The sequence below is a fragment of the Nanorana parkeri genome, unplaced genomic scaffold (assembly GCF_000935625.1).
Source record: "Nanorana parkeri isolate BGI_ZX_2015 unplaced genomic scaffold, ASM93562v1 scaffold789, whole genome shotgun sequence".
Taxonomy (NCBI): domain Eukaryota; kingdom Metazoa; phylum Chordata; class Amphibia; order Anura; family Dicroglossidae; genus Nanorana; species Nanorana parkeri.
The window spans coordinates 15,272-39,839 of NW_017307057.1; the positions used below are offsets into that span (position 1 = coordinate 15,272).

General features: G+C 38.4%; 1 protein-coding gene across 1 annotated transcript; it reads left to right on the forward strand.

Moving 5' to 3' along the window:
- The first annotated feature begins 411 nt into the window (after window positions 1-411).
- LOC108793902 (DNA primase large subunit-like) lies at window positions 412-12,289 on the forward strand. The gene is made up of 3 exons (XM_018564854.1): window positions 412-496; window positions 6,493-6,561; window positions 12,021-12,289. Exons 2-3 carry the CDS (start codon window positions 6,514-6,516, stop codon window positions 12,237-12,239), a joined length of 267 nt encoding a protein of 88 aa, XP_018420356.1. The 5' UTR covers window positions 412-496; window positions 6,493-6,513; the 3' UTR covers window positions 12,240-12,289.
- Window positions 12,290-24,568: the final 12,279 nt, after the last annotated feature.

The following is a 24,568-nucleotide window of genomic DNA, read 5'->3' on the forward strand; positions in this document are numbered from 1 at the left end:
GAGGACTCCAGACCAATGAAGTGGTAGAGTAGGCTGTTTTTTTCAATTTGGTAAGTCCAGAAATACCAACATTATCTTTTTTTCTGTGCTTACTAAATAGAACTGTACTTAGGTTGCATGTCTTTGTTTTTAATTAGGTTGTTTTCTTCCCAGGAAGCAAAATGTCTTGTTTCTTCTATAATGCTCCCTGTAAATTTTTAATCTGCAATGCTCTAATAACCATAAAATACATATTTGGAGGAAAAAACCCCAATACAACAGTCTCCAGTATGAAGAATTAACTTTCCCTTTATCATCATCAGACTTGTATGCAATTAGGAGTAATTTAGTCAGTTTAGTAAGTATTGCTGTATATTGTTTCCTTCAAATGTTAAACAAACCACTTTTGTTTCCCTTTCCTTTCCTTTCTCAAGGTTGTCCTTTTAGACACAGTGACCCTGAATTGTTAAAGCAGAAGTTACAATCTTTCAAAGTTTCGTCTACAGGGATAACTCAAGTATGTACACATTACGCATTCAGTTAAAAAAAAGTTGTGTATCTCCTTTAACATGCAATACATGTTGATATACATTTTAGGCACTGTGATAATTAGATATTTACCTGAATACACTTCTTGCTGTTTTTCATTCTCATATTCTAGAAAAATTATATGATATGGGTTAATATTTTTGGCTTAATTTGTAGAAGCATTTTGGATGTATGATAGTTACATATGTACATCATGAAAAGCATATAAAGTGCAACTGAAGCCAAAACATTTTTCTCAAGTTTTGCTTGCGCTCTGTGCCCATGTTAGGGAGACTCACTCCCGCTGTTTGTCCTGATGACTGTTATAAGTGAAAGAAAAACCCCAGTTTTGGGTTCTCATCAGAACAGGAATAGATGGAAACATCTTCCAATGGGGATTCTTGTTCTGATGACCATGCTGACCGCCAGGGATTTCCTTCTCTTTGGAGGATTTCCGCTCACCTGTGGCCATAGGTGAAAAAAGTAGAGGGAAGTCACCGCAATGAGACACAGGTGCCAAAAAAAAGAAGCTGACGGGTTATAACTCTCCTTTACTCTATCCAAAACTAAAAAAAAAAAAATTCTGGCTTCAGTTCTACTCTAATAGAGACGCTGTTCTGTACCCAAAAAAGCTATAGCTAGAAGTGGATGGCCTTGTCCCACTAATAGGAATGTTCTAGCTGTTTAATCATATGATATCTTATGATAAAGTTCTTGTAGCAAGACATTACTTCCTTGTAGTCAGTTGCGGCATGGCATTGCTTACATGCACTCTTTTGTAGGTTAGAATTGCTTACTTGCCGTCTTTTGTAGCATGGAATTGCTTACTTCGGAGTTTCTTGTAAGAAATTCTATAGCAGTATGCCAAGACCCTATTTAAGGCCTCTTACACAACACGTACTGTTGTATTTAGGAGTGTATTTATCCTCTACACAGTTCTTTTGGTTGTACATTGCTCATCATACAAGTATTAACCTATATACAAATGGTGCATAATGCTTACCTTGCCTAAATACAACTACCTAATTGTTTTTCTTTCTATAAGTCAGGGCTAGGCAAACTCTGGCCTCCAGCTCCACATACACAGCCTGACTCAGAGGAATTACTCCCCCCTTCTCTCTTGTAGAGATGACCATGTCAATGTTTAGTCTGCAGGAGCAGCCAAGCACAGCTAACTTTTGGCTTTAATAATAGGCAGCCCAGCACTGTCCTTTCTTGACATTCTGCTCCATATTGTGGGTTTCTGCTCCTGCTTCCAACATTATGCTTTATATGTTTAAAAAAAAATTGAATAATATTAAATGTCTTTTTATAAACGTATAAGCTTAAAAACTAGAATCATCTTGACTATAAAAAGCATTATGGTTTTCCTTTTTAAGGTCCCCATTTTTCTTGTAAAGTTTATTGGCTTTCTAGTAAAAAGCCACATACATTCCATTACTGTACTGTGTGTCTCTGCAATCAGAGTAATGTGACATGAGCATTTTCTAAGAAGAAAGTCTCAGTTCCGCAAGAGATCGGAAGAGAATTGAGAGGTTGCAGCAGCTTTCTAGTATTCAAGATACCTTCTTGAAATCTCTGTCTCATATAAGGCCACTTGTTGTTGTGCTGTGGCACAGGTCATGTGAATCGGTAAAGTGGCCAAAACATATTTAGAAATATTTTCTCCCCTTTTTTCTTACAGTTTGAATTGCATAGTAAAACAGCTTGGTTTCACTTTGTGTGTTTATAATTCAAAGTATGTTTTTGTTAATAATTGTCCTAAACTTGTATCTGTTGATTAAAAAGTTACTCTTGTGTTTAAATATAATGAAAAACCATGAAAGCCCAGAGCATTACTGTTGAGTCCATAATCTATTTCTTGCTCAGTTTCTTTTAACTGCATGCAGGCACTTTGTTGATATTACCATAATTTAGTAATTTGTGTGCTACAGTTGTGAATTTCATACCAGTGGAGGTAAGGCACAACTCTTCCTAACCATTCATGTTTTTGAAGTCATTGGGGAGGCATGTTTCTTCTGGCTTATGTTGAAAGAATAGCCTCATGTGAAAGAGGCACCAACTTTACATCTAATTAAAGTCTGGTGCAGTGTGCCGCAGGGAAGACCATCTGGGATTGGCATGTCTTCCCTTCAATGATCTGATATCAGCTTGGCAGCCACTAACGTGATTAATTGCATTTAGCTCTAGCACATTATGTGCAAATTAAACTGCAAATTCAGTTTGTGTGTTAGAAGATAGGCACAGTTGTGGATCTTTAGGAGTTTTCTGGATTTCTGCATGATTTGCTTCTAAACATTGGTTTGATCGTTTTTATTTGTCATAATAGTAAACAATAAAAGTCCTATTTAATTAACAAACACAATATTGTCTGCTGTAACATTTACTGATATCACTTGAAGTTCATTGGTAACTTACTAACTGCTAGTTATCCTAGGTCTTTGATGGCACAGGGGCCCCACAGTTTCACTTCCTCCACCTTGCTTGTTAGACCCATGAACACGGATGTTATTAAGTGCAAGTGATGCCTGTATATCAGTCTAGGGTTTTAATCACCTGTTTGAGAGTTGTATGGTGTGTTCTTTTTTTAGATTGCTTTCTTAAAGGCCCTTTCACACCAGCAGCTTGCGTTTATGCTGGTGTAAAATGTGTTGTAATGACGCATTGCACTGTTTACTCTATCGCATCGCAGTGCATGATTTGAACGCATCGCAGTGCATGATTTGTTTTCTTTTTTTTCCCTTTTAATAAAAACATTAAATTTAACTGTGGCAAAGCTTTGTGACGCATTGCTGTGCGTTGTGATACCTTGTGTTGCAATTAAATATACGCCTGTATCGTTTTATCACAACACAAACACCGCGTAAAAACAATTTTTAACATAAGTCGCTTTTTTACAGTTTTGCGTACCTTCATTTTTTTACCTTTTCGCAAAATGGCGCAATTTCAAATGTGCAAATATTTGTTACTTATTAACTCAATACAGTTTTATCTTTTCGATTTAGTCAGAAAATATTTCTTTTTGTGTGCACGGATACTGATTTTAGTGTGTTTTATCAATTGAATTGTGTATTTTTATCGGTTTAATATTAATTTGAGAAACATTTGTGCAATTATCGCAGGGCCTACAAATTTAGTATCACCATCTTTTTATTCTACCGGGCCTGCGCTTTCAGAAAATATATGGTTTGGGGGGTCTTTTACAAACGCTAGCAACGCAGCAGTTGAAAATCAAATCAATGGGAAAAAGTGCAAAAATGGCTTGGCCAGCTGAATTGAAAAATGTTCCCGAGGGCTTGGCAGGGAAAGGGTTAAATACGAGAGACATGTATTCTTACTGAAATATTAAGTGCTTTTTCTTCCAGATCTGTGCAATAATCCAGTGTGAAGTTTTGACCCTGTGTAGGCGCCGCCTGTAATACAGACAGGTCTTGTAACTAAAATGGTTAGAAGTTAGTAACTCGCACACACAGGCTCACTTTCTGTAGGTTGAACTCTATAGACCTATGTCTTTATTCAACCTCAACAACTATGTAACTATCATACCCCTCCTCTGTTGTGTAATATTTCATATTTTAACTGAACAAATCTCATATTTGAAATTTCCAGAGATGATTGTTACCTAGTGTGCTTCAAAGCTAGTAAATAACTACTGAATGATGCAACTCTTCCCAGTTTATTTTCAGAAATAAAATTTCTATAACAAGAAGGTTCCTTTGGTAGTGAAGAGTGATAAATTACAACAGCAGTAAAATGAAAGCATGTTGATTCTTATACTGATCTCTTTTGCTTATACTGTTTTGCCCTTGGATTTTAATATGAGTAAATAGCTTCTTGACCTCGATGCATTGTCTCAATATATAACAGCAGCATATTCAGATAGGAATTTTCATTAATAAAAGATATATTTTGGGGTTTAAAATATAGCCTTTTTAAGCAGTTTGGGCAAACATACCAAGAAAGTAGATTTGATAGAATAGCTACTATATTAAAATTGTACAGATGTTACTTACAGTGCCTGAACTGTGGAAGCTGTGTCCAGAAAAGGCAAGTAGAGGGTAAATAACTAGTCTCCGGTGCTTCCTTTAGGCTCCCTGCAGCTGATCTTTCTTAAATTACGGATTCATTATGCCCTTGCTCTACACCACGTCCCTGTGGAGCGGGCAGTCTCAGTAGAGGCGAGACTAGTGGGATAATCAAGATAGCTGTCCCCTAATGACTGTGGGGCAATATTCGAAAACAGCAGGAGAGGTGCAGAAAGCATACATCCACAAAATGAATGAAGTAGGGGAATACTTGCACTGCAGGCTCTCTGGTACCACTTCCCCTCCAACAATAACAAGGCACAAGCTATTTTTCCAAGTGGAAATTCAAGACAAAATGTTAATATTCAGGGTAGTGCTTTGACACAGTTAGCATTTCTAGATGTTCTCTATAGCAAATATTTGCTCTTTGAGTTCAGGTACACGTCAAACCTTATCTTTTTGAACATTTTGATTAGCATCACAAAGGTCTTTGGTGACAACTGTCCCCTGTGAATCTACCTCTTGTACGTGCTACTGCAGGTGAGGAAGTGCTGTAACACTAAACTGCATTTCGGATGTGCAGTGATCATCCTGTGAGGCAATGTACTGTGCATTAAACTTTCACTTTCCAAATAAGCTAAAATTGTTATTTGACCAGAGGTGCTGGTGGCAACACAACTGTGTACTGCAATGCATCCGTTTCTAACAAAGTAGAACAAAAATGTTTGATGCCTTTTAATGATGTTCTTTGTCATAGTTATTGGTTTGGGGAAATCTTAACAAGATAAAGCACTTCTGCTGCCCAGCAGCTAGATGCCAGAGTTGATTTTAACATGCTAACGTGCTAAGCTATCCCAGAAGTCTCAATAGGTATGGAATTTGCAAAGTTGTAAAAAAGCCTGAGTGGACAACGGTTTTAAAAAAATGGTGTCATGTTACTGTATATGTAGAGCAACGAAGGAATACTTGTACATTGCTGGAATGTAGTATGAATATGGCTAACAAGGCACAGAAAAATAATCTGTTTTGATGTAACAGAAAAAAATGACAGTTACTGTTGGTTTCCTATGGTGTAATCCTTTCAGCAAATGCAATTTATATCTTCAATCTTCAGTAACGGTAAGGCGGTATCTAATATTGTGGACAGCAAGGATTTGAGGCTGACTCAATTGCTGTGTCTGACATGGAAAACCTGACTCTTGAAAGGAGGGGTAAATGTCACCTTTCTTCAATTGTGTACTTGTGTAGAGATTATCTCTTCATAGCAGCAATTTCCTGTGTTTTGATAAGCTGGCAATGGACTTCTTTTTAGTGTTGTAGCGGACTTAGCAAGCGATGTTGGCTATATGCAATAAAGGTCAACCAGCATTGCATTTGCTTGATAAGAATTAGAGAGCATTCAACTCTGAAGAGATTACATAAAGAAATAAGGAGCAAATTGTATTTTTAAAGGGTTGTCATCTTAACATATGTTAAAAATTGAACTTTGTTCTTTGTACAGCTGTGCCAACCTAGCTGAAATGTTACTATGTCTGATTTCTATGCAATATTTGTTTTCGTAAATAGTGTCTAGATTGTGATTTTCGGATATCTGCACACGCAGATTATTTTTCACAAAGCAAAAAAAAAAATAGGGGTCTAGGCTCTGATGAAAGTGAGAATGGGTGATTGCAGAAGCATACTTTAGGAAGGGAGGACCTCAGCATTGTGATAATACCTATTTCTAGGTAAATGAACAGGCAGGTGACAAAGGAAACTGTAGAATTTTAGTAAACCACTGTATTACCCTCCTAGCTAAAAAGTGAGCTTAGTATATGTGAACTACATGAGTAACAGAACTTTACAAATAAGTTTGCAGGTATAACTGCAAAATTGTATTTCAGAATTGTATTTCTGTATCCGTTGTATTATGCAATCAGATTAATATTTTAACTCCTTTTTCTTTCCTTTTTTGCTTTAGATATTGGACCTTGTTAAAGGAATGCATTACCAGCTGGCATGCCAGAAATATTTTGAGCTGACACACAATGTAAGCCTGTGTTTATTTTTCTTTCCTTTTTTTTCTGGAGGGTGGTTGGTTGCAAGGGGTTTTTCAGTTTGAATTGTCCAAACTATGGAATTTAAAGCACTGCCTTTGTGGGAGGAAAAAATCTATTTGAACAGTTGTGTAAAGTGTGGAAGTCTCTTAAAATTTAAAGCCACAGTAACTCGCCCTTAAAGCCCTTCTAAATTCAAGAAAGTTAAAGAATTGAATTTATTTATCACTCATTAAGTGATACAGGATCAGTAGATACTCTAGTATTACTGGGTTATACTGTACCCTACAGGAGGATTTAGACAATGACAAAGAAGCTGTTGGCCAGCCAGGTATTATCCCTCCCATTTCCAGCATGCTTTAGTTTTTTTGCTAGTGTAATAGGGGGGTAGACATTTTTTCTCTGTATTAGCCACAGAGCACTTTCAAGTTTCAGAGCCATGGCACAGTTCCTGGTGTGACCCATTCTTTGAAAACTCTCAATTGAGTACACCATTTTAGCTGAGCAGCGTAAGCTACTACTCTAATTGGTATGGTTAAAAGCCACCATTAATCACCTATTCCACCGAAATAGTTGACATGTTAGAAATTGACATGCTGCATTTTTAGTCTGAGTGTCCATCACATACACTTTCTGCTCTGTTGCCACCTGTTTTCCTCCATAGCTCCTATCTGCCAGTGCCATGCGGCTAGTCTTTGCAGTTGCACACACTGATCTGGTCACCTCCATCCATTAACCTCTTCTGCTTAAGCAGTTGGTTGTGCGTAAACCAAGGTTTTTACTTGGTTTCCTATTCAGTTGTTCCTGTTAATACAGTTTAACATGTTGGATCCCAAGCACAAGGAGAGCAGTCCCGCAGCACCTGGTCAATTCAGCTCACAATCTGTTAACTGTTCTGGGCGCTCTGCAGTGTCCATTCTAAGGTCCTGACATAAATTGCCTAGTCAGCTCACTCCTCGGAGACTCCAATAATGCCTACACTTGTGGCCCCTTCTTTTTCCTTATCCAGGGAAACATACTGTATCTGCAAGTCCTCTTCACCATCAAGAGACAAAAGCAACCCCTGTTGCTTTTGCAGACATCTGGTCAAAAAGCATCTTGAATGTCTGGGTAAAAGCACTTGTGTCCACGGTGGCTACATGTTATAGTTCCATTCTCTGCCTTTGCCCCGCCTCATGCTATCCAACCTACCCTTTTCTCAGAAAAATTAGCAGACTTCCATTCTACACTTTATGCCCCATTATGGATCTGAAGTCCTAAAATGTATTTGAGACCAAAAGTTTTGCATGTAATCCGAAAAATTTGTCATAGCCTCCCTTCAACAAGGAGACTTTCTGGCCTTAGTGAACATTACGGATGCATAGTTGTATGTCCTCATTTTTACAGCGCATCAATACTACATCCACTCTTCTGCAGGCACAAAACACTACCAGTTTGTAGCCCTACCAATTATCTGCACCTTGAGTGTTCACTAAGGTTTTGGCCCCCGTTCTAGTCTTACTACGCTCCCAGGGTATTCCCATTGTAGGATACGTAGTCAACCTCCTATTGAGGAAATAGTCCGCTCCATTCTGACAGTCAATGTGCTAAAGACATTCCAGACTCTAAAAAATTTGAGTCGATTCTAAACCTTCAGAAGTGAGTGATGGAACTGACACTTCTCTTCAATTTAATTGTCGTTGCAATGATAGCATCCTCACCTGAAGGGTGATCCAATCAGGATCTAGTTAACAATATCACGCCGTGGCATACGTCAATCATCATGTAGTAACCAGAAGTCTTCTTGCGGCAAGAGCAATAGAAAAGATTCTAGCCTGAACAGAGCTCAACTTTCCAGCCTTGTTCAAAGTTAACATTCCAGGTGTGAACAGTTGGCAGGCAGACTACCTCTGCCAACTGTGCCTGGGCCTGAGGGACTGGTCTCTACACCCAGATGTATTTCAGGACCTGCGTCACAGGTGCGGGGTGCCTGATGTGGACCTCCTGGCCTCCATATTGAACACCAAAGTGGACAGGTTTGTTTTTAGATGAAGATATCCTCTGGCAGAAGCAATAGAAGCCCTAGTTACTCATTGGGATCAGGACAGCCTGGTCTCTGCCTTTCCACCCCTGAAACTCTTTCCTTGTCTACTCTGCAGGATTGAGATGGAAGGCACTCCAGCCTGGCTCAGGCGAATGGGGTACTCTGACCTAATGAGTCTTCTGGCAGACACCCTGTGGGCTCTTCCAGGTTGACCAGATCTCCTATCACAAGGTCCGGTTTACCACCCGGCTTCGTGATTGCTGGCTTCATTTGCATGACTGTTGAAGCCCAGGTCTGGAAACACGGGGTCTCTAAGTTTTTAAAAGTTAGGAAGTATACCTCATGTAAGGTCTACATCAGATATGAAAAGCTTACTTCACTTTGTGCAAGGAAAAAGTTTCACCACAGAAAATACTCTGTTGGGCAAATTCTAACCTTTTTACGATTTTGGTTTAGATCAACATTTTGCCCAAAGTACCATCTTATTCCAAAGACTGCTGGCCTCTTATTCTTTCTTTTTTAAAGACTTTCTAACAGGGTGCCTCTCACGCGGCTTCTCCTGTCACTCAGTGGGATCTAAATCTACCTTTTGAAGCATTTCGAGATATTGACCTTTTCACTTTCACATGGTTGCATTCCTTGGTGTTATCACCTCTAAAAGACGTGCGTGTAAGCGGAGGGCTTTAACGTGTAAAGACCATCCACCTGGTAAAAATATGGGAAACAGTTGCCTGATGCCTCTTCATGAACTTAATATAAAATCAATTTCTTGAAGTTCATTAAGGGACATAGGTCCCAATCCTCTGTTTGTGATCTACTCCTAAGTCCTGCTTTTCTAAACAAAAAACAAAAAAACCTGAAGCATGCTGGGAGTTGAAGGGGTTATACCTGGCTGGCTACAGCTTTTTTTTTGCTAGCTAGTGTCCAAATCCTTCTATAGGTGGCAGTACAACCCATTCATAACAGGATAACTACTGATCCTGTGTCCCTTAATAAACACCAAGAAACAGATTTTATGGTAAGTACAATAATCCTATTACTTTGCAACTTACCAGTCCGTATAAGAATGGACCCCAGGAAGTTATTGGCGTACAAAGTTTTTGGCAGGATTAACAGGGGGTTTTAACACAATTCTTTCAGTGGTATATTTAGAAAAAGGGACCAAATAAAAGAAGTTAATTGTTAGAGTTTTTAAACGGTATATATACCCTTCAAGTCTTTGGAACTGGTCAGACACAATAACTAACTCTTATCAAATAACCTAGATGAAAAAAAGTAATTACCATGAATTTCAAATGAATGCCCTCTAAATGTGAAACCACATCATCCAGTTCTTGACACCGGTAACCACAAAGCATTGTGGATTGTAATTTTTGTAACATGAACGGTTTCACTATCATCCGTGTTCTCCAAACCATTTATACCCAAAAGCAAGTCCTAAGTGTTGCATTAGACCATTAATTGCTGTTAAACCACATTTGCTCAGTCTGAAATGTGAGACTGCTGCTTGAAAAGGTCACAGTGAATAAAATGTAAAGAAAATCAAGCAAAGGAGAGATATTATCTGTAACAAGCATTATAATCACTGAGACCTACGGAGTCATTTATGTGATACGATTATGTGATATGTAAGAGCCTTTAATACAGTTATTCATTGGTTGCTTAATTTTTTATCTTCGCTCATGAAAATAAATCATCTACATATATTGAATATACACATGATTATGTCTTGACTTCTTACACTGCCATCATGTAAAGCAAGTGATACTGCTGTTGGGGTTATTTGGGGGATAATGTAGTCAACATCTGTTTGGCAAAGATTAGGACAATGCTAGATGACCAATCCAGCAATGCAGATAGTATATATCATCAAACAACTTCCCTCATCCATTATGACTGCTGTTCCTTGGCATTGGATGTCCTGTCCTTTCAAATGTGTCCATAAGAAGTATGTACAGTCAATATGAAGACCCGGCCATCTGAAATTTAAGTTGGATATAAAGGCGTATGAAGAGGTTAATAGAGCTCTGTAATTTTAAAGGCTGTTCACATAGACATTGTCTGCTCTTTCTAAGAGGCTGTAGCTACTATAAGAGACTGCACACCCTTTACAAAGCGTTGTGCTGTTTTTTTAATTCCAAATGCAGTAGCCAACTTAACAGTTTCCATTCAGCTGTAAACGTAGGAGTTAATTGTATTTTCCTGGAGGTATTGCTCATTCTAATTGTGGAACCCTAGAAAACAATTCTTACCAAAATGTCAACAAAGCAGAAAAAAAAAAACCAACAATGGACAAATTTTAATATTTTAAAAAGCAAAAATGTTAATTGTATAGGTCTCCATTCAAGTATAGTTCTTATTTTATTGTCTTATTTGTAAAGCAGTAAAGTAAAAAGCTAAAATATTTTAAAATAAAACAATTATAATTCAAAACAGAGAACAGATTCCTGAGCATCTTTCCAGTAAGATTGTGAAAGATCTGGGGCACTCCTGGGCATTTCAAGGAGAACAGTAATGCACTTAGCACATGATAGCAAATGTTTTATATGCGGTGAGTGGGCTCAGATTCTAATAACCTATGCCCCTTTAAGCACTAAAAATAGGAGAGGCTTAAAGGGGCATAGTTTATTAAAATCTGAGCCCACTCACATGTGCTATAGTCCTTGCACCCACAAAATATGATTTTATTACTGCGCAACAAGCATCATTGTACAATTTTCATTTTTTTAACAAATGATTGTGCTGAGGTTTAAATGTATGATTTTCTGCATACAAAAAAAAGATCGAGAGCTAACCCTTTCCTCCAGCAAAAATGCCCCTTTAAGCAAACGTCTCACCTTTCTTCACCTTTCCTTCCTCTGTTCACCCCATCACCACCTACGTACCTCGTGTACTGCTCCCTGAAAACTTTGTCCACCACTCCCCTCTGCACCAGCTGCATAAGTCTTCCACCACATTCTTCTGCAGCAGCTGCATACCTCATCCACGGCTCACCTCTGCACACTTCGTCCACTACTCACCTTTACACCCCTTGCAAACCTTGTCCATCACTCACCTCTGCACCACCTACATGCCTTGTTTACTGCCCATCACTGCATCAGCCACACTTCTCCACCCACTGATCACTCTTTCCCTTTTCCATCCCTTTCACCAGGTTTCACCTTTGGCCTCTCTTATACCAGGTGCTTGCGGCTCTACATGCCACTGCACTTGTCTGTATACTGTCCCTCTGCCCATTTCATGGACATGTAAACTTTGCAGGGCCCAGTGATGGTGGGCCATGATACACACCAAACAGGTCTGCGACCCATACTTAAAAAACATATTGATAAAGCAGGTTTTCTGGAGTCTTAAGCAAGTTTAAATGACTGTCATTCACCTAAATCCTGCACTGTTCTAGTCATTAAAAATCTTAATTTTTCCAAACAGGTGGATGATTGTGGCTTTTCACTGAACCATCCAAATCAATACTTCATAGAAAGTCAGAAGCTCCTTACTGGTGGTCAGGAGATCAAGAAAGAGCAAGCATCTGTGGATAGCTCGCAAGCAACCCCTCCAAGTCAGATAACTTCCAGTTCATCAAGTGCACCCGTGAGCACACAGTCTGAGGAAATGGAAGATCTAGAACAGATTTTTAATGAATATTAAGCTACTGATGTGTTCATGCGTTACTTCTGGGCTTCCATTCCTTAGTATTGCTTGACAAAAAACTCAACTGTGAGGTTACTTTGATAGGTTAGTTAAAAGAGCAGTGAGCGCTTTACAATAATTTTCTACAGCCAATCGATTTAGGACTTGCCATGACTTTCAGTGCATTCCTCATTACCATTGCCTTGTTAAGTATGAGTGTTTTCACCATAGCCTGAAAAAAGTAGGAGAGGGAACTACATCCACAATGCTAGTACATGCAAGCTGTTAGTAATTCTTGTATTTACTGGTCTTTATTGTTTTGCTTTTGTATGTTTTAATGCAGTTGCAGAAAAGCATTCAAAGATAACTGAGTTATGACATGAAAAATAAATACTAGTTTTATATTTCTTATAGTGTTGTAGGTTAATACATTGCCTTCCTTATATTCATATGTAAACGTTAATGCCAAGCAATCCACTTCAAGAATTCTAAAGCAGTAAAGTGGGTTCTAGTGAGATCTAGTGTATATCTGGTTAAAATGAAAAAAATATATATCCCTATGTTTGAGTCTTTAAAGTAGTATTAAACACTCAAACTTTTTTCAATAATGAATCCAGATCAAACAAATCTACATTGCCAAAATTTACTTTTTTGCCCAAATGCTTACAATCATCATGTTTCTGAACAGCTGCTTACAAGTCTCTCAGCTCAGCTTCCCTGAACTCCCTGTCCAGTAGAAGATCACAAAGGACAGTGCAGACTCCGTCAACTGTTCATCTACTATCTTTGAGGAAGAAGGAGAGGGGACCAGGGGGTAGAAGAGTAGCTTGATTTGCTGTGTTTGTGGAGACACACACAGCTTACTAGCACACACAAGGGTGACTGCATAGCATTCAGCTTGAGAAGGGAACCACCCTAAAACAGGAAGTCGGGACCACTGCTCAGGGGACCAGCTGATTCTGCAGGAAACTAACAGGGCTATTCATAAAAGGGTGAAGGGTTAGGAGAAGTGAACAATCCAGGACAACATAAAGCAAAGTACTGGACAGGACCTGGGATAACGTTATTGCAAACCAATCCAGTGTGAAGCTTTACTTGCAGAAATGTGACCTACATGGAAGGGGCTTTAGAAGGAAAATATTACCTGTGAATATGAAAGTCAAGAAAGATGTAAACTGAGCGGTTGTACAAAGTCGGTCATGTCAAGGCACACAACTTGGCAAACATTTGTTACAAATACAGTGGGAAGCTTCACATGCATAAATGATCTGCATGAACCTATTACATGTAATCTCTTCACAAAATGTCTAAAGCAGACAACTTGGATGAGCCACATGTATTTTGCAATCAAGAACAAAGGTCTGATGAAACTAAAATAAAGTTTAACTAAAACAGCCAAAGGTGTTTTCAGGAAGAAAATAACACCTTGCCATCTAATAAGCATAGGTAGTGTAAATGGATTTTGGAACTTTGGCAGCTGGTGGCACAGATAATGTTCTGCAAATATATATTCTAAGTTTAAGCTAACCTTGTTGGCTCTTGCCACACAGTAAGTACAGAAACGGAAGTTGAATAAGATTGAGTATTCCAACAAGTCATTAGTCCAAAACACTTGTTAAAATCATTTGTGAACTGTTACAAGAAATGAAATATTGCAGTTGTGCAAAATATAGAATGGCCCTCACATATATAAAGTTTTGTTGAAAACAAGCTGGGAGGTCTCAAACATGCAGTGTATGGAAGACCAATAGAATTCCTCAACTAAAAATACATTACTAAAGCAACCTGCTATTTGTATATGTAAAAAATAAGTCAAAGCAACTGGACTTGCTGTATTTTTCTTGAAGACGTTTTCAAGAAAAATACAGCAAGTCCAATTGCTTTGACTTATTTTTTACAGATATGCCATGACCTGGAATGAATGAGAACCTTCACAGACAACCTGCTATTTGGATACAAGCAAAGTTTTTTGTGTAACAGTCACTCTTGAATCTTTTCCATTTGCTGGTTACTCAGCACTGCAGCTCAGTTCTCTGCTGTGCACACTTGACCCAACATGCCCTCATTAGTGGGCTTTAAAGCAAAGGTAAAATGCGCAGCTATTATTTGCCCCTTTTTATAACTGGACTTTAGTACATTAACTACTGTTTTCCTCCACACTATAGATATTTGGCCTATATTTAAATGTAATTATCCTAGCATACTCACTGATTTGGATTTCATTTAATATTTTTTTTAATTGTATCAAATATATTCAATAAATACAACATTTCAATATTTTTGGCTTATCTTCCTAGCATCCTTAATAGTGGTCACCCTTTAACCACTTCAAGACCAGGTGTTTACACCCCCTTCCTGGCCAGGCCATTTTTCAGTATTCAGCGCTGCGGTACTTTGACTGACATTTATTCTGTCATGCAACGCTGTACTGAAATGAATTTTATACCCTTTTTTGGGGACAGATAGAGCTTTCTTTTGGTGGTATTTAATCACCACTGGGGGTTTTATTTTTTTACTATATTAAGGAAAAATTACCGAAATTTAAAAAAAAAAAAGCCCTGACTGCCTATCACATTTCTTGAGACCCTAAAATACCAGGACAGTAGAAACACCCACAAAATGACCCCATTTTGTAAAGCAAACACCCAAAGTATTTGATAAGATGCATGCTCGGTGTTTTAAAGATGTAATTTTTTTGCACAAGCTATCAAAAAATTAAGATTTATTTATTTATTTTTTTCTCTCAAAGTTGTCAGTTAATAAGATATTTCTTATACACAGTATAGGTATACTCAGAATTACACCCCAAAACACATTCGGCTACTCCTTCCGAGTATGGGGATACCATACATATGAGACCTTTTCACACCCTAGCCGCATGGAGGGGCCAAACATCCAAGGAGCACCATGAGGGTTTCAAGGGGCATAAATTAATCATCTGATTTCCTGTCTACCTGTTACATTTGTGGAGACCCTGGAGTGCCCGGACAATAGAACATCTCACAAAATGACCCCATTTTGGAAAGCAGACACCCCAATGTATATTCCTTAGACTTGCTGACTCCCCCGTGACTGGCACGGCCGACACTGAAACGCACCGACACTGTGAATTGTGCTGATGGCACTGACGACACTGAAACGCACTGACACTGAATCGTGCTGATGACACCGACTGACTTATGAATCACACTGATAAGACTGTGAATGTACTGTGTAACAGTGTATCAGAGTATATCAGTGTGTATCACTTTAAATTCTTACTTTGGCTGATCTTTGAAGTTCTCTCTCTCCTCTCTCTCACAACCCAACGGTGTGTGAGAGAGGAGATAGAGACAAGGCTACAAACTGCAGCCTCTGTTTACATTTGTGACAGCTGTGATTTGTCACAGCTAGATCGCAAGGTATAGAGCCGATTTTACTGGCTCTATACCTTGTTATAGAAACAGCACTGTCCAATGGACAGTGCTGGCACAGTTGCCGGGCCGTGATCACGCTGGGAGCGCACCTGATCGGGGGGCGGGGCAGGACGTCTGAAGACGCCCGCTCAGATCCAGGAAGTTCCCGGCGGACGTTTTTTTTACAACGGCCGGCCGGGAAGTGGTTAATGTTCTTATCATGCATTAACATATTTACCATATAGCAATTAATAAATATACATTAAAATATCAAAGGATAAGTAAATTTACAATGCCAGTATAACAGAGCGTGGCTGATTTACTAACGAAGTTGAGAATCTTCACACAATACGTCGTGTGGATATTCAATTATGTGAAAAGCAAGTTCCTGTTTACTGATTTTATTGCATGTGATTGAATATTCAAAGTGAACAGTAATTTGCTTTTTATAAGATTGGATAATTGAAGTGAATATTTACACAATTTATTCTATGAAGACTCAACTTCTTTAATAAATCAGACCAAGTTGATTTACACGGCCCCTCTATTTCAAATGCTGTTATGTGACCCTAAGTGATATTGTGCCAGCATCTACCTTAAATACTGGGATTGAACAAAATAGAAGAAATCTCACTATTGGTAGCTAGCTTCTATATTTGTGATTTTGCAGTTTTTATCTAACATGATATGGTTATCTTTTAACTGTTCTGTTCCTAGCTATTCATATGTAAAAGAGAACCAAGTTCTTAACAACATCTCAAGTCGTACTGGTACCTATAAGGGCCGGTGATTATGAAATCTACAGTTTGCAAAAGGAGTTATGGGGACATGTTGGATAATCAATTGCTGTAATTGTAAAAAGGTTAAGAACCCCTGTGATGAGACATTAGATGGTATCCAGAAAAAAGTAGGTTGTCCATTTCCACCTTTTGTAAGTGGTTAGCATTTATTGTGGTAATCAAGAGGTGCCGTGATGATGTATACATTTTTGCACATTTTCATAACTCACATTGCAGGCTTTCTTCTTTCTTTTTTTTAATGAAGGTTTTATTAGGCCTGAAGCCTAAAAATTCAAAATGTCCTCCATGGGAATATTAGTCTAACACCAAGGTGTCAGACTGTAATCGGCTGCCCTTCTCCCTGTCGCCCATTGTAACATGATCAGTATACACCAGCTCTGCCTTTACACACAATACACTGTTCAGAGGGGGGGGGGGGTATACACACATTTTTTGTACAGCCCAGAGGCAGAAATTTCCATGCGGATATGAAGAGGAAAGCTGACAAAAAATAAATTCTGTGTTCATACACATCAGCTGCATATGCCTGCTTCAATTACACTCAGTGTACATTGCTGGCATGCAGTATGTATTTATTTTAAAAATACCTCTTTAAAGGTGGAAATGAGCTACAAGGTGTTAATACAGTTTTTTGTATTTATCACACCGTTGCAATGAATTATTAATTTTAACACAATTCAAAGATTTGGCTGTAATCACAGATTACCATCATTTTAAACCAATTTTACATATACTTTTTCTCCAGTGTTTTATAAATTAGACTTGGCATGAAGCAGTGATTTGTGACTGGATTCTCTATGTAAGAGTTTCTGCATAGATATGTGTGTTTTAGCATCTGCCCAAAATATAGGATATCGAACAGGGTAGTTAAAGGAAAACTCTGAAGTGAGTTCTGCTTTTTAGTTATTATTGTCTTGCTCTGGGAGGAATCTGTTTTTTACTTTGTTTTTATCTGCCATGTCTCATGCTGCTAATACATGTATTACTTAGCACATGTACGTAATAGGTGTCTGTGTGTCCAATAGTTAAATCAATATCATTGCTGAATGTGGGATGAAGGGTAGTTCACCTGAAGACTGTTGATGTGTACTATTGTGATCCATATATAAAAAAAGCAGGTTTGGGCATATTTAATGACAATGCAGGAGGTAAGAAAGGTATCCACAAAAGTGGATAGTGAATAGTCAAAGTGCCCTGTTCAATTTTCTTTCAGTGAATAAGGGATCAAACCTAATTTAATTTTTCCAACTATAAATGTAGTTACATTTAGTTATTTGTCTTAAAAGCATATTTTCTGCAAATTAAACGTTTTGTAAAACTTAAATATTTCAGCAAGACTATATCCTATACAACAGAATTAATTCAACCTTACGATTTGAATCATTGTCAGTAGGTTGAACCATACATTTCTGCAAACAGTCAGCAGGGTTACAATGTGGGTGTAACTTTTCAGGAGGCTCATGAAACATTATAGTCACCATGAGCAGATTATCCGCTACAAAACATGGAACAACTACCTTTTAAATACTTCATATTTGTTCTGGAGACTTTTTTTTTCTTATCTTTTAGCTGGATGAACCTTTGATTTGCTATAAGGAGGTAAATCTTTCCAAAATTATAACCTTCTGAGAGATGGCCCTGAACATCGCTTGAATAAGCCAAGAGCCTTTGGATTGGATTTGATGACCTTTTTGCAGCCCTGCATTACCTGCCTTCTCTTTTACTAATAGATGGCAAATGTTAACGGTACATGTAAATAAAGTGATCAGCCATTTTTTTAAGAGTCAAACCTTAATGGGTAAGAAAAACTACTTCTTGGTTTTGCAATATAATGTTAAATCTCTTCATAGGTTTTATTTTAAGTCACAAGAGGAAGAGGCAATATGTGAGATTGTTTTTTTTTTTTGTCAATAACTTTGTTTTTGGCTGCTGGAAATGTATCTTTACCATTTTTTAGATGCCACAAAAGCTAAGCCTTTTAGCATAAAAAGTACATGTGACATGAAATGTATTGAAGAGACAAAAAAAAAAGAAAAACTCATAAGATTGTTATTGCCAACACATTTTGTTGAATGGCCATCAAGGGAATAAATTCTATAATGCAATTTCAAATGTGTTCAAAGCTGAGAAAGGAAAACATTTGGGAAACATACTTCTGCAGCTGACAAATTGCTTACTTTATTTTTGAATCTGGGTAATGAATTATGTCAGACTTGAGTTTTATAGAAGTGTGTCAAGCTGTTTGACTTTGTTTGAAGGTTGAGCTTCAAAACTAAAGCGTTTATTTGTATTGTACTGTTCATATAATTATGATACTGTTTAACAGAATATTAAAGTATTACGAAGTCACTTTTGCTGGGCTATATGAATCTAAATAAAAGCACATGAATCAAAATTTGCTGCAATTTTAAATGGGCATATTTTGTTTTCATAAACAGGTCCATACAAACGAAAATTTGCTTTGGATGATCAAAGATGTGGCAGATAAAGATTTTTTAAAAACATTTTGTATGACTAGCTCTAGTGACTAGTTATGACTTTTAGTAGACCATGCCGTCTTGATGTCATTCTGACATCGACAGCAATTTCCTAATTGTATTATAATGCAGTCTAATGCTGAAGGCATATAATGAGACATACATACTTGGAACAGAAAAAAGGAATTTATGTAACTCCAAGTATGCAGGTTAAAGGGTGGTCCCACTTCTGCCAGAAGCACCAGTGTAAATTTCTCCCTACAGGAGGATCCTCATGTTAGGAGGATAATAAAATATTTTTTATGTTAAAACTAAAACTTCCCTCGCAGACTAATCTCAGGCTGCACCTTCCTGCCTGGGAAACTCAAATAATATCTACTCGTGAGTGGTTGCTGATTACGTGATCACCATGATTAATTAGTCTTGAGGGTTAGCAATAACAAAATACTTGTTTCTTGTCTCTCACAGAAGCAACGAGGAGAGGAGATGTGTGGCATGTAGCTATCCCGTTCCAACGTATAAAAAAAAACCCCTACATGGTGCAGTTCATTTATTTTAGTTTTTAAATTGTTAGGTCAGCATGTTGATTCAATTCGGTAAATGTGACTTATGTAGTCTCAGTAAGAATATGGACATCGGCACTCCAAAGGCAAATCAGATAGTCTATTGACGTACATGCAGCATAGCATAACACACTTAGTGCAACGTTTTGGGGTCTCGTAGGATCATCACTTGTTCTGCCTGATGAAGGGGATCCTGTGATACCCCAAAATGTTGCACTAAGTGTGTGATGCTATGCTTCATGTATGTCAATAAATAGACGTATCTGATTTGCCATTGGAGTGCTGGTGTCCATATTCTTATGGATAGAGACAGTGGCCATCCGTCGACTACCGTTGCACCCACCTAATCTTCATGGAACAGCCGTCAGAGTGCGATGGCTATGGACTGTATGAAGTCTCGGATCACACAACCTCCACCAGAATGTGACATGTTGCACTTTCAGCCTCACTGCACAGAGATTTTCCATATGGGACAATTTCACTCTTTAACTGTACATGTCAACACACAAAAAACTGGTCATTTCATGTCTCTTGAACATCAAGTTTTCTCACTGCTCTCAACAGCCATCCTCTGTGCAAACTCCCCCCCCCCCCCCCCGATAAGTCTTGGTGTTGACATGAGTGTAAAGGGCTAACTGCAGGGTTAAATATTTAACAATCATTTTAGCATTATAATTTTATTGTAGCACTAAATAGGTAAAGTGTTGAAGATTTTACTAGTTTATAAGCTTATTTTCCTTACTCTGGGTACCTTTTATCATTGTTTTGCTAGTATGCAACTTTTTTGCCTAGGTATAATTGTCAGGTCGATAGTTTCAGATTTTCATCAATGGAAGTTTGGACAGCCACTTTTGGCTATAAATGCAACTTTGTTCAACTAGAATCATTATACAGGAAGCTCAAGCCAACAGCCTTCTCTGCTGACTATGACTACACATTGTCAAACCATCTCAGGAGTCTCCAATGCCTTTCATAAAGTATAGCAATACATGTGTGAAATAAGTTGTGAGTTTGGGTTTCCTGTGTGCCATGGTCATTAACCCTGTCCTCCTGAATAACGTTTTACTTTTATCTGAAATGCCCTGTCTGATTGCTCTTCTTCAGGAAACGTTTCTTTGTATGAATGGTAGAGTAGATTACCGTAGAGCAAATTTTAAAGGTTATATTTTTATTGGTTTTTAATCAACATTAAGGTTTTGAAAAACATTTGCAGAGAGTCACTTGGTATGTTATATGAAAATGCTATCTTTTAATTCTATAGGTTTCTTTTCTTTTTTAGAAAGAAAAAACATATTGGTGAACATTTAAGTTTACAATGCATAAGCAAAACTGAAAAAAAATAGGATTGCTGTACTCGCCATGAAATCCTTTTCTTAGAGTCCATTGATGGACACAGGAAGTACTAAAGCTTCAGGCTATACTGCTGCATGTAGGAGAAATCAACAATGGCAAACTGCCATTACAGTATAACCGTACCCATAACTAGTATGCCACAGCATGTAGCAAAGTAGTACCAAAAGCACAATCATAAACAGAGGGGTGGGACCTGTGTCCCTCGATAAACTGCAAGAAAAGAAAGATTTCACGGGGAATACAAAACTCCTACTTATTTTTTTCTTGACAACCTGATCCTCTGTACAAAACAAGTCTGTCCAGGGAAGTGTTTGACGTGTCCCATGATGACAGAATGTTACTGTGTTGAGGTCTGGAGAGAAAAATGGGACTTCCACAAAAGTTACATGCAAAGGCAGAGAGTAAGATGATTCTTGGACCGGAGAACCCACATCTGAGATCAGATTCTGAAGTCTCCTGTGGGAGAAACACTCTGGCCCAAGTTGTGTCTGGGCTGGACCCAGATACCCCAAACGATGAGTCAGTCTGGTGCAGGAACGCGAAGATTGACCTGATTTTCAATGTGATTCCTGCACTAAATTGAAAACATTCATAGTTTTGAGATCAAAATGGGACAGATGGTGCCAAACAGGATAGAAAAAAAACCTAGAAACCATGTTGCCACAGGAACTGGGACAGAGACACCTAGGTACAGAAGAGCTGAGGGGGATTGATTGAGATTTGCTAATTTGTGTGATGACACAGAAAGGATGAAAGGTAAATCAAGGAAGAGATAACACAAAGGGTAAAGACCAAAATACTAATCACCCAAACACTCGATATGCTATACCAAACGCAGCAAGGAGGTATGTAGCAGGACTATGGTCAGTACTTTGGCCCCTTAGGACACTTAGTGGCTGCAGGACCGTGCAGAAATGATGGGGTGAAGCATTGTGTTAACACTGTATCTGGGATGGCAATACTGCTTGGGAACAATCTCACACGTGACCTCCAACACAGATCTAGTAAATAGCAAGTACTTATCTGACTATAGTCTGGTCGCTCAGGTCTACAACAGAATAGAGCCTCTTCACCTGTGCAGGTTGTGCAAAGTTTCAGCAAGCTTGTCCTGCCTCAATGCATCCTCTTTCCCACCTCTATTTTTTGTCTAAAGGCTAGGCTTCTGGAGATAAGGAAAAACAGCAGGTACATGCGCAATATATTAAACAAAATAGTTTGCGCTGGAAGTAGGTATGTCGGCACCAGCCGCAACAATGTATGTATAGATGTAAAATGGAAGGCTTGTATGTTGTGCTCGGTTCAAAATCTATTTGGTTTGTCCGTGATATATCATCAAAACAATAGTTTATATAAGTCGATGTGGTGAAAGGTGATAATACAATTAAATGAACACAATCTATATAAAAACTAATGTGTATATACTAAATGTGGATATGTGATCACAAATGCTAATAAGTAAAGTATGTGAAAAAACTGAGTGATGGCTTTTAAGCGGAAGTGACTTGAAAAGTATCAAAAAGTGCTAAATAGCCGTGTCTAGTACAAACTGTGAACCCAAAGGCGCACAGTGAAATTGGTGCAAAAAAATGGATTGTGGACTGCCGTCTAAGTGAAATCTACCTATGAATTATTGTGCCAGACAATAAAACAGTGAGATGGTGATCTAGAGCGGAACTACAAGTTGTCCATCATATTTGAAAGATGTAATCATATACAAGCAATCTGCGGTAGTGGAGCGGAGCCACTCAAGGTGAAAGATGAATAAATCCTTAACTCAAAAGGAAAAAATATGTTTTTCGACAAAAAACGATTAAACGATAATGGGAAACAACAAATCGATGTCAGTGGAGCGGAGCAATAACTTTCCCCCATTGTGTTGATCAGTCATCAAGTGCAGCTAGGGAGACGGAGGGGGCAAGAAAATTAAAAATTACATTTCCCTTGTACAGACTGTCACAAAAAATGGGGGCTCCCCATTGTAGCCAACTTGCAAAGTATAAAGCAAGCCCATAATAAAAGGAAAATCTCCCCACACAAAATGTCCAGTCATGTTCTGTTGCAAATATCACATATGTAGCCTTAGTCCCAAACAGCGGAAACCTCACCCAGCATATGTCTGCTAGGTACTCACAACAGTGAGTTGCAGAGGCAGGGACCATAAAATTACCTCGGCTCTTTACTGATAACTCCATCATGAATCCACAGACACACTGACCTGACTAGTGGAATCCTGTGTGCTCTGGAACTCAAATGGTTAATCACAGCTGACTGCACTATTTTTGCAAACAACACCAGTATAGACAAATGGAAAACTGCACTCCTTGGTTGGCTGGATAGGCTTCCAGAATTTCCAATATCCGGCCTGAATTTGGCAGTAGCGGTTGACAGTCGGGGCCGCCCAATGCAAGGGTAATATTGCTGGAACTTAGGCTTTAGAACCCATTCATTAGCACATGCACATTAACTTGTGTTGCATTATGGCAAGCCCATTCATTTGAATAAGCAACCTAACTCACTAAATCACACCCAAAAAGTGCATGTAGCATTTTGCAGCGCAAGGCAACCCACATACATATTGTTGTAGAATCTATAAACATATTTCTCCTCTTTGATATATGGCCAGTTATTCATTTTGATGTCTCTCTTATATGCCCTCCCCACACACCCACTGCCCTTGCCTTGGAAAACTTACTTCTTTGTATGTTGTGTGTTCTGGGATTTTTGGAAGATATTAACCTTTTGCAGCAATGTGGAGGATAGACTTTTTAAGTCCTCTTACGAATGTACAACATGCGAGTAACTTCGCTGTTAAAGATGTGAATTTACTGTTAGAGCTTCATATGATTACTGTTTTTGAGAATGTATCTATTTTGGTCTACATTGTGATGTGCTGCATGTACATTGTTGCAAATGCATATTTTAGATGGATAATCAGATCATTATATAATACCTATGGCGTCAACAATTTTAAATGTGATCTTGAGGAAGCATAACTAGCTGCAAACCGCATGGTAAGGGTTTATGAAGATCTTCAATGTATATGAATTATTATTACAGTTCATGATCAAATGTATGTTTATATGAGTGTCCTTCTTCCCCAACCACAGCAACCGAGGAATGATGGCTCTGAAACCAGAAGTGATGAAAAGGTAATTGCTTTTGGCTTCGTTCACTGCAAGGATGATCAGCCACCCAAATCACTTCTAAAAGGCTGACAGCTTGCAGAAGGAATATTAACAGACCCCCAACTGCTTCAGCAACTGGGAGTCTGTTTACAGGTCCCTGCTGCTGCCAACGTTGACGGCAGCAATAGGGATACAAGCTTCAGCATAGCTGCATAAAGCTGGTGGAACGCGTTGCAATGCTTTGTGAAAGCCTATAGTACACTATCCTCTTATACAAGCTAAAGCTGTGGATACAAAAAAGATACTTTATCACAAAGTTAGAAGTCATCAGCAACTTATAAAGTTGCTTATGAGCAGTGGGGACTCTAGGAACAATACATAGGGGGGGCACATAAGATACCACAGTCAAATCTGGGGGGGGCACTAATAATTTTCACCACTAAATCATACCTGTCACTGTCAATAAAATGGGTCTGTCATCCACACCGCACATTACTATGTTTTGTTGCTGTAGAGCTTTGTGATACACATGATCCAGGCACAGTGTGAGGGATGGAGTGCCCCAGACGTAAAGGATATTTAAACCCTCCCGTTTTTTTGTATATATCTCCTGCTAGCAAGCAGTAGATATATG